The 11,008-nt window shown below is 47.3% G+C and overlaps 2 protein-coding genes across 2 annotated transcripts; one reads left to right on the forward strand and one right to left on the reverse strand.

The window, feature by feature from the left end:
- Positions 1-567: 567 nt before the first annotated feature.
- On the reverse strand, positions 568-4,131 carry FSST1_009224 (DNA repair ATPase SMC5; the record flags this gene model as incomplete). The annotated part of the gene is made up of 5 exons (XM_083226180.1): positions 568-940; positions 1,002-1,737; positions 1,791-1,863; positions 1,926-2,816; positions 2,866-4,131. 5 exons carry the CDS (start codon positions 4,129-4,131, stop codon positions 568-570), a joined length of 3,339 nt encoding a protein of 1,112 aa, XP_083085185.1.
- A 2,162-nt stretch (positions 4,132-6,293) lies between these two features.
- FSST1_009225 (serine/threonine-protein kinase) lies at positions 6,294-10,169 on the forward strand (the record flags this gene model as incomplete). Its single annotated transcript, XM_083226181.1, has 5 exons — positions 6,294-6,931; positions 6,980-7,702; positions 7,754-9,522; positions 9,577-9,897; positions 9,949-10,169. 5 exons carry the CDS (start codon positions 6,294-6,296, stop codon positions 10,167-10,169), a joined length of 3,672 nt encoding a protein of 1,223 aa, XP_083085186.1.
- Between the last annotated feature and the right edge of the window lie 839 nt (positions 10,170-11,008).

An 11,008-nucleotide genomic window follows, 5' to 3' on the forward strand; every position in this document is an offset into this window, starting at 1 on the left:
GTCGTTATACTCGTTATACTTGTTCTTTTTGCCTGGTTCTCAAAAAAGGTTGTGTAAAACAAGGAACCTTTCTATTTTTCAATTATATTGTCACAAAGGGGTCTTGGAAGACATAGGGGGCATAGGTTTTGTAACTACAACATATATGTAGTCTTGACTTGAGAGTGTGGTCATGTATGGGAGAAAGATAAATGAATAAATGATGTACTGTCTGGTTCAAAATTGAAAAGCTGTTGATTTTTAATGCTTCTCACCTTGTTGTGAACGATTAGTCGTGCGAGTACATGCATAGAGTAAGTATTCCGTTCATCCCTCAACTATGGAATGAGGCTGCTTGAAAGTGTACATGCCTATCGCCAAGATTCCAAGACTGCTTTACTGCGGCGAATCAAGTACTCCGATCATGCGAATGCATTAATTAATATTGACAAGATGTTTCCTCGCATAATATCATGGTATCAATTCCTTTTCGCCTGGCCTCTTATCACATCCTGCAAGATGACTTCTCTTGCTGCTAAAACTACACGTGAAATACTTCAAAAGAAAAGAAAAAGGGGTGGTTCCGAACTACGCGGAGGCGGTCATGAGTCCCTTTTGGACCCTCAAGCATCGCTTGAAATCAAGTTTACGGCCTTCTCGGGGCATGTGCTCCCCACTCGCAATACAAAGCACACGCATCTTTGGATCGTATCTGAGGCCAGTCAAGAGCTTTGGGGTGATAAGGAAGTACTGGCTTGAATGTTCGCGACATGCAATCTCAACCATTCGCTCGTGCACCATTCGTTCGTTGCGAGGGTCCATGCCCTGATTGATTTCGTCCACAACACGGAATGGTGATTGTGCCAGAGATTGGAGGGCCATGAGGAAGAAGATGGTAGAAACAGCTCGCTCGCCACCAGACTGGCGATGTGCAGTCAATTGCTGTAGCGTCTCGTTTTCACTGGGATTGTTAGCTAAAGCGATCACGAGTGATAATGGGCAGGAATAGAAGAAATACATACCGGAAACGAACCATGATGTCTAAAGCCCAGGCGTCAAAGTCATCTGGTTTGTGGACACGAACCTCGCCAGCACAACTGATTTGCTCAAAGTTGTATGCAAAGGCGTCGTTAACCTGGGCTACCAGTTCGTCAAGTCGAGGCTCCCATTTTGATCTCAGTTCTTCGATTTCTTGGGTAATGCCATTGAGTTTCTCGGTTGACCCAGCCATTTGACGTGTCAACCGAGCAATTTCTTCAGCACGTTTCTCAAATTCGCGTAACACGTTGGGATTCGGCATGTGCATGCACTCTAGCTTAGCCTCCTCGGCTCCAATATCATCTTGGATAGCCTCAGGAGTCCTTCCTTCGCAGAGCTCCGAGAACAGATCACGCTTTTCGGGTTCGCTGTCAATCATTCGTTGCACTGTCTCAGAAAGACGGTTGCCTTCGTCTCGGGCTCGACTGGCATCTTCAGTGGCTTGTTTCAACGTCTCTTTCTCAGTATCGAGGCGTTCCATGATATGAGAGTTTCGAGCCTTGAGACCAACAACGTCGGAATGGGCTTCAATCCCACGAATTTCGGCTTCAAGAAGAGCCTGGTGCGCTTTTCGAATATTATCGATTGCCTCCTTATGGCGGAGGACTAATTGAGCTCTGCGAAGAACGGCTTCGTCCCACTCGTATCGAATCTCGACCATTCGTTTGCGTGCATCCCGCAAGGATTGTTCGTGAGCCGCTCTGGAACGTTCCTCGGATTCTAAACCCATATCAGCACACCTAGAGGTCGGTGGTTTCCATCGTGTTACTTACCAATCTTCTCGGGCAGGGATTGCCACTTTTGATATTCCTTTTGCAAAGTGTTCTTTTCGGCCTTCAGTTGTGTCTAAATTTGGTCAGCATTTCGCACTCCCACTGATAAACAGAAAAGAAAAATATGCGACTCACAATGGCGTCGTGAATGTTATTCTTTTGGTCCTCAATGGCCTGGATCCTGGCTTGCAACTCGCGGTACTGCTCCTTAAAGATATCTCTCTCACCGTTCAATTCTAGTAGCCGCTTGTTCATTTCTTGCTTTTCTTGTCCGTCGACAGGCTGTGAGGTCCAGAATCTTCCCGGAGGGATACTCTTGGTAACAGCCGTCATCGCCTGAGGTCCGTACTCCTTACGTCTTCTGACAATAAAAGATTGGTTTCCAGCTGCCCAGGAACTGACTTTACCGCCTTTAACTAGGCGGTCATATTGAGCATCGTTATGATCCCGTAGGGAAACACCTGACTGATGGAGCCTCTTCTCAGCACACAGCATCGCTAAAACAGGCTCTGGACCCTCGACAAAGTCGACAGCGAACCCATCAAGTCCCAAATCGGTTGCCTCCTCCATGCTGACTGGCCGCTGGAAAGCGCTGAGTGGTTGTGCACATGAGCGAATAACGACAGACAGGCTTTTGACGCGATATAACTCATCCGACAGTTTTTTGTAATCGTTCTTGGTTTGTGCCGTGAAGCATGTGAAATCATCTGCTTGCAAGAGAGACTGTACTTGATCTGAATATCGTTCGTCCTTGATGGAGCAACTGATCATAGGCGGGCCGAAAACCTCCTTTTCGAACACCTGCTTGTTTTCCTGTATCCAATCCCAGGCCGTTGCCAGATCTGGAAAATGTTTTCGCATGAAGTTAAGCTGTTGGCCTTGCTGAGTTTCTAACGACTTGATGTTCTCTTCGACTTGTCGAATCTCGTTGTTGAACGATCTGCCTTTGTTTTTGATGTCCTCACGTTGTCCGGACAGTTCACGTTGCTCTGCCTCTAATTCCCTCTGTCTGTGTTCTTCTCCTCGCTACACAAGCGTTAGTATGTCACATCTGCCATGGAGTAGGAGCCCTCACGATTCTTTGGTTGAAATCCGAAGGATTAAACTTCTCAGGACGGTTCCTCAGATCAGCTTGTAGGGACGTAATCCTCGACTTTGACTGGGACAGCTCCTTTCTTTTAGCATCAAATCCCTTGCGCTCCGCTTCGATGCTGTTTTCAAACTCTTTGAGATTCTCAGAGGCGGTGTTCGCATCACGCACTAGTCTCTTGGTAGCATCCTCTGCATTTTTCAAAGCAGCCTTCCTTCCTGAGATTGCTTCATCAATGCGTTGAGCATAGAGTTGTTTCGTATTTACTGCTTCCAGCGATGGACCAGCATCGTGTTCAAGACGTCTTAAAGACCTTTCCGCTAACTTTTTCCTTTCTTTGGCGTCTTTAAACTTCGTGCGGGCTTCTGTGTATTTGGCAAAGACCAGAGCTGACTTGAGGTTTTTAATCTGTTCCACAATCTCCTCGCGCTCTCGCAATCTGTCTACGTCTGTTTGGAGGCCTTGCTGTCGGTTTTCCAAATTCCTCAAAGTCTCTACGTCGCCGTGAGTGGATTGTTCCAGCTCTTTCTTGTCTTTGTCAAGTTCTTGGAGTTGCCTTTGCCAGGACAGCATTTCTTCGGGGGCGGCTGCGCGCAGGGTCTCGCGCAGGAGATCCACAGGTGTGCATGCAGCGAACTCAACAACTCTGTCTTGAGGAAGGAACTGGCACAAATTGTCCACTTGTATCTTGAGCTTCTGCATCAGCGCATGAATCCGCTTGTGGCTGGTCTCTTTGCCATTCAACCACCACTTTTGAGTGTTCTGCTCTCGTCGAATCTGTACCTTGACAACCCAGTTTTGGGAGTCTTTTGCTCGCTTCTGTAGTTCGATTTCTATTGTGGCAATGTCTTTGCCGTGCTTGACAAATTCTTTGACAGAGCCAGCACGTCCGAGGTGCTTCGGGCTGTAACCCAATCCGAGGCAGATGGCGCAAACCAAAGAGCTTTTTCCAGTACCATTTGGGCCGACAACCATGTTCAGATGTGGTCCCGGAAGGAATTCTGCCTTTTCGTAGGTGACGAAGTTTTCCACGGTGACTCTAACGATAGCGCCTGGCTGGAAGGCATTGTTCATGTTGTGTTCACTCGATATGCCATTTGCCTGTCGGGGCTCTGTGTCGGCTGAACCGCGATTCGCATCATCGTTCAGTCTTTGTCGCTTAGGGGAGCCGGTTTCGTGTCGGTATTCGTTGTCGTTGTCGGAATTCTCGGTATCTGATCGCCTGCGACGACGAGACGATTCTGGTGCCATGGCAGTAACAGGTAAATAGCACCTTGCAAATAGGGCAGATTCAGGGGATTGTGTGTAATTTTATGTCGCTTCAAGTCAAACAAGACACCGACGCACCTGAAAGGCTATCTAAGGACGCCGTAGCAAGGATACATAAATGATTGTTTGATGGAAATTGAACGCGCTCAAACCGCGTCCATGCGCGCCTGGCAATTGTGGCACTGGTTTAGATCTAAAGTGGTGGGGTAGGTAGGTAGGTACTAGCACTCCCCCATAGGTACCTACCTAGGTAGGTACTAACCTAGATAGTACCTGTAGAATGGGGCCTCAATACTGCGGCATCAAACATGTAGCAACTCTTTGTCTTCCCACATGCTCCCATCCATATATAAGATGTAGTACCCTACTTACCTTAGTAGACTTAGTAGGCAAATAAGGTACCCAGGCAGTCAACAGACACATGCTGCCATTTAGAACCATACCCGTCTACCTACCCAAAGCAGTTGTATACTCCGCTACGGCAAGGGAAGAAGCGTCTTTGTACAGTATCAACCTTTATCATACAGTACATAAGTAGATTATGCCGAGGGTTGTTATCATTACTTATGTTAATACATAACATTAATTCTTCAAATAGTCTTTACTCGATCAACTGTATACTAGCGTCAAAGTAGTTCCAATTCATTAAGTTATACATTGGTGGGTTTGTCGGGTAAGGAAGAAGAAAGTGTCCGCCATTGTCGTGAGTTCTGCAGAGCTTTTATTCTGATATAGAGTTGTATTAAAATCTTGTCTGAAAGCATGGCCTTGTGGCCCTATGATATTGTTTTATTACCGAAAGTTCACTGTTTTAGAGCATCTCGTTTCTTCATGAAATGATCGAAAGTCTTAACAATGAAATACATACCTCCATCTTTGTTACACCAGCCCCATCTAGCTTAGTCATTCTGGACGCCGAGCACCCCCTTTGAAAGGGAGTCAGACAACATCACCCCTTAGAATTCCAGTTCCTGCCAGGTGACTTCATCACTCCATCTCGAATTGCTCTCCATGGCCGCATATCTGATGATTGCTGGAGAAAGATGGAGGCCTTTTTTCTGTTCTCTTGACTAGATAAGGAAACAATCGACGAGGATCTAGGCGCAAATATCCGTTGAGCGTGCTTCTCAACCTATCTACCCATGGGTGACTCTACTCTTGTGAGTTGGGACGGCTTCCAGAAGTCTGGAGTAAAAAAGGGGTTTGCTAAGAAGGAATTCCGGCCTCCTTTGACCCCTGCTTGGTTTCTTTCTCGAGGGGTATTGGTGTTAGCGCACGTTTCCCGACATCGAAAAACCTCCTTCATGATGTGGTATAGTTATCAACATCTTTGCATCGTCGGGTGTCGCGCATCAGTTTCCAAAGCGCTCGCGTCATAATAGAATAGCTATTCATATAGCGTTTTGAAGAGCTATTCGTTAAGCTTTTTGCCTTCTCCCTGCTTCGCGGCAGCATTCGCACAGTCTTATTATTGGACCATAGTCTCGAACAGCATAAAGAACTGGAATGCATCAAGATGCCTTGGTGGAAGAGAAACCCCTCCATTTCAGCTTTGGCCAGCTTTATTTTACCAAGATGGCCCACCATATCATACCTGAGCGTGTGCTGTTTGATAGTGGCAGGTGTATGCAGGTGGCAGATGCCAGCCGAATGCCAACCAAATACAAGTATTGTATTCCAGCCTTTCTCCCTTAGCATCACCGGCACTACCAGCCTTGCTAAGCATCTCTCCTCGCTGCCAACATTGCATTCCACGTTGGGCAACTTCTCTCCCATCGCCCCAAGCTGACTTTGCCTCTTGTTTTGTTTCTTCTTCATCTGCGGTGCGGTGGCCTGGATTCCGAATTCTTGTTCCACTTTCTTTCACTCAGCGCCTTCGTTTCTCATCATTCCTTCTTTCGCTGCTCTGCCATCTTTCTGACTGTCGCAGACATTGTGTGGTTTGTTTGCTAGACACCAATACTTTACCTACCTACCTATCTGTTCACCTATCTCACCCGTGTTTGTGACTTTAATAGCAGTTATCATAATAATCGATACCTCTACGCGCAAACATCGTTTTGACATCCTCATCATTTGGAAAAGGCTTACGACTGCGGGCTGCGAATACTATGTGCTGATTTACCACAGCCGCAGCGATCACAATGGCGGATATTATGATTTCGAATGTCCGCTCACCGTTATCTGAAGCTTCGAACCGAATCAACTCGAAATATCCCACTCAGGAAACCCATCGGTACAAACCACGCTACGACTGCCCTCCCACATCAACTGTCAACAACCCCCCACGCGCGAGCTATGGGCATCCCGCTGCATACTTTTCTGGCCGACCTCCTCCTGTGCAACCACAGTCGACTGGCCCAAAATCACAGGGACAACCTACCCTGAAACCACCTACTGAGATGGATGACGATCGTCGACACTCGGCTGCATCTTATGATTCTTCGGGCAGCAGTCACAGCAAGAAGAACTATAAGACGCACATCGGCCCCTGGCAGTTAGGCAAGACGCTCGGCAAAGGCTCATCTGCACGTGTACGACTATGTCGCCACAATCTAACTAACCAGCTAGCCGCCGTCAAGATTGTCAACAGACGAATGGCATATCTTGTAAAGGATAGCAGTTTAGCCGCTCTCAGCAAATGGGATAATAATCTCCCGGATCAGATTGACGGCGAGATACGTGTCCCTATGGCCATCGAACGAGAGGTGGCTATTCTCAAGCTCATTGAGCACCCGAACATCATGAAGATATATGATATTTGGGAGAATCGCTCAGAAGTGTAGGCACTGCCGATCCTTTTTCTTCCCTGCTGGTACTGACAATCTAGTTACTTGATACTCGAATATATTGATCAAGGCGATCTGTTCACCTTTATCAATTTGAAGGGTCGCCTTAGTGAGGAAGTCTCCGTCTACTTTTTTCGACAAATCATCAGCGCCATCTCCTACTGCCATTCATTCAACATCTGCCATCGGGACCTAAAGCCTGAGAACATATTGATCAGTGCAGACCTCAAAATCAAAATTGCGGATTTCGGCATGGCTGCTCTCCACCAAACCGACACTCACCAGCTTGCTACAGCTTGTGGTAGTCCTCATTACGCAGCACCTGAACTTCTCAAGAATCGGCAATATCGGGGCGACAAAGCCGACATTTGGAGTATGGGTGTCATCCTTTTTGCCATGCTCACTGCCACTCTTCCATTTGATGATCCGGACCTACGCGTTATGATGGCTAGGACGAAGAAAGGTCAATACGAAATACCAAGTTTCCTTAGCCCAGAGGCCGAGGATTTGATCAGGCGAATGCTGCAGGTTAACCCTGACCGGCGCATTACCCTCAAAGAGATATGGCGCCATCCTCTGGTCAAAAAGTACGCTTATCTCGACAATCTCGACGATCTCAATAGTCAACCTCCTGATATACGCAAGGGGTTTCAATACACCCCTGTGCTCGCTAAAGACGTGGATTCTCAGCTGGTTCGCCAGCTGCGGTCTATGTGGCATATGTTCAGCGAGAACGATTTGAAGCTGAAGCTCACATGCGATGAGTAAGTCCACCATGCCTTCTTTCTGCCCACTCTAGCGCTAAATTCGACCAGGCCCAACGATCAAAAGGCTTTCTATTGGCTGTTGTATCGCTACCGCGAGCAACAATTAGAAGACTTCAAGCCCGAAATTGCTCACTCAACGAGTGACTATCACCACATGAAACCAGGCACATGGAAGAAACGTGTGTCAACTTGTGAATTTACGCAGCCGAGTAGTAATGGCCATGGACGTTCTATTTCACGGTTCACTGTGATCTCGAATGCTACTGAGCCAGACAGAGCCGCAAGCCGCGAGCCTCTCCAAGAAGACGGTATGTTGCGATCTCGCAATTCCAAGACCAGTCACTCAAGATTGGATATTGATCGTCACGCCTATACAGACAATGGCTCTTACACCGGACAACCAAAACGGCTTCGAAGCGGATCAAGTGCGCGCCGTGGACGTGGAACATCAACTCGTACCTCTACCACAGGGCGCCTCCTATCCTCGAGAGGTTCACTATCGTCCATGCATAGTAGCCGACAAGGTACACCACATGCACGCAGCACGCGCCACAAACGAGGAGTCGACTTCACGCACGTTCGGAAGAGGTCCACTTCAACCAACGGCAATAGGAGTGGCTCTGTGCCACCTTATGTCACAGAACAAGGATCTACCTACCAGCTCGAGATGGCTCGATCATTTACCCCAGATATTCCAGAACTCCCGAGCACTGTCCTTCCAAAATGCAAAGACAGGCATGAGCCTCAAGTCAACACAAAACGCGCTTCCAGTCAAGCAATGAGAATAGCATTGGGATCACGATATGCATCGGAGATCTTCAAGGAAGAACTGCGGCATTTCAGCAGCAACATTGCTAAGGATTGCGATGAAGCTTTTAAAAGCTCCTTGATAGAGGAAGATTCTATTGCTGGCTCACTTACCGAACCGGATAGAACCCAGTACGAGTCAACGCCCATATCTTTTACTATCGACGCTCCGGAAGAATCGGCTCCAGACATTCTTGACTTATCAGCCAAATCTTTCAGCAATCGGCCTCTTCCACCTCTTCCCACCTCTCCACAAGGCCACGATGAACATCCGCTAGCACCGACGCCTATCGGTTCACGACCAACAACTGGCGACTCACACTTGGAGGAGCTGCGCGCCGAACAAGTCAAAGTTGCTCAGCCAGTCGTTTTCATGAGACACGCAGAGCGCCGAGTCGTCTCAGCCCCGGCTTATCATCAGAAATCGAAGATGAATCTAGCTCTTCCATCTATCAACGAAACAGGAGTCACATCTAACGACAAGGCCCGTATCGTGTCAGCCCCTCCTCACACGCCAACAAAGAGAGGGGTGGATAGAATTCTTGGCATTGAATACCTTAGCCAAGTCGAGAACAGCATTCGGGTGGTACATTCACCAGGAGACGAGAGTCCTGTCAAGATGCCTAAACCTCTCAACGTGCGAAAGAAGGTGACTGAACCTCAACAAGGGAATGCCGCTCCCCTAACTCAACGTCCCGGGCCGGATTCGGCGTCTCAACGCAGCCGGGATGGGGGCACGTCTGCAAACACAACATTGCTGGATCATTCTTCACATGGTAATTCTACGGCAGTGAAGAAAAAGAAGACGTCCTGGTTCAAACGTGCTTCCAAGGTCGAATCTAACCACGGTCGAGAATCTGTCGACTGGCAAGATTGCAACTCATACTTAACCTCTAGCGACGGCAAGCGAAGCGACTCTACTGCAACAGATGCTCCCACTAAGAAGAAGGCATTCAACTTTAATTTCTGGAAGAGCAACAAACAAAGGGACTCCATTATGTCAATCGCAAGTGAGTGACTTTCCGTATTAAAGGCCAAAATGCAACTAAATCTAACTTCAACAGAAGAGCCTGATGAAAAGGAGGAGCGTCCTTCTGTCGAGTTGAGTGTCGTTAGTAAGACAAACACTTCAACAAAGGTACCACAATCCAGGTGGCATGAGTCAAACTCCGGGCCAGTACGAAACATCGAGGTCAAGCAGAACTGGCTCGCGCGTTTGTTCAGAGTCAAGCCAGCGATAGACCACATCTGCATGACTATTTCGAGACGACGCGCACGACAAGAGGTTACTATCCTTCTACGGGAATGGCGTAAGTATGGCATTCGGGACATCCAAGTAGACAAGCAAAGGAACATCATCTTTGCACGGGTCGCAGATAAGAACTGTACGTCATTCTTTTTAGCACATATCACTACGTACTAACCTGGTCTTTTAGTTTTGAACCTGAAAGAAGTATCCTTCGCAGCTGAAATTATCACGGTGATTGAACATGGCAAGAAGCAGCCGCTCAGCATTATCCGATTCACACAGGAGCGAGGGGCTGCTAGCAGCTTCTATCGGGTAGTTGACACCATGAGAATGATGTTCGAGACGCGGGCTTTGGTCATTTCTGACAAGAACAAGCAGAAGATGATGACCAAGACGCTCAATTCTTGACGCAGAAGCTCTGCAATTTCTTTCCTGTTTCTTTTTCTCAAGCTGTGCTAGGGAAGAACAAGTTAGTTCGGGAGTCGAACATTGATGTCTGGCTATCGTTATGTTGGTTGGATCGTCATATCCATTACAGAGCCATGTACAATTTGTTTGTTGTTAGGAGTTGGATGTGTGAATTACTGCTTTCTTATTCTATCCTGCGTTGAGGGAACGGCTTAGAGAGTCATCCCTAATATCCACATGGACTGGCGAATACTGGTGTCTGCGAAGGATTTGGACGATTGGGGGCTAGCTGTTGTCTTTGTTGATGGCTTCTTCCCCATTGACTCGCTCACACCCGTTTTACAATCGAGTAGTTATTCTTACTTGACAATCATACAAGATGAACAAGCTTTCATTTTGATTTTTTGCTCTTGTCGTACAATCTCAGTGTTAGTGTAATTCAGGAATGTTGAATGTCTGTCGGTATACCCGCAACCATGCGGGTGTGAGTAAACTGATAGATTAACAACTATTCAGATTTGAAAAGCTCTCTATCCAAATTAGCCAATGCATCTATCCCTCACGCTGTTGTGCTGTTCATTCATAAGATTCGAAGTCATCTTGAAACTCATAGCATGAGATCTATCACCGGGCAGGCGCATTATGGACGATCGCTTGAAAGTCATGCTGGTCCCTATGTTATTATCTATTTATACGCTTTGTTATCTCCTATCCTGAAATAATCTTCTACGGATTACAACATTGCCCTTATGACTTGACATCACGTAATGTGATGTTTGGCAATATGCTTCCATGAAGAGACATGGCAATTGGTTCCCTACGGTGTCCATTCGAGTAAT

This window comes from Fusarium sambucinum, chromosome II (assembly GCF_050947815.1).
Source record: "Fusarium sambucinum isolate potato_lamoka chromosome II, whole genome shotgun sequence".
NCBI classification, from domain to species: domain Eukaryota; kingdom Fungi; phylum Ascomycota; class Sordariomycetes; order Hypocreales; family Nectriaceae; genus Fusarium; species Fusarium sambucinum.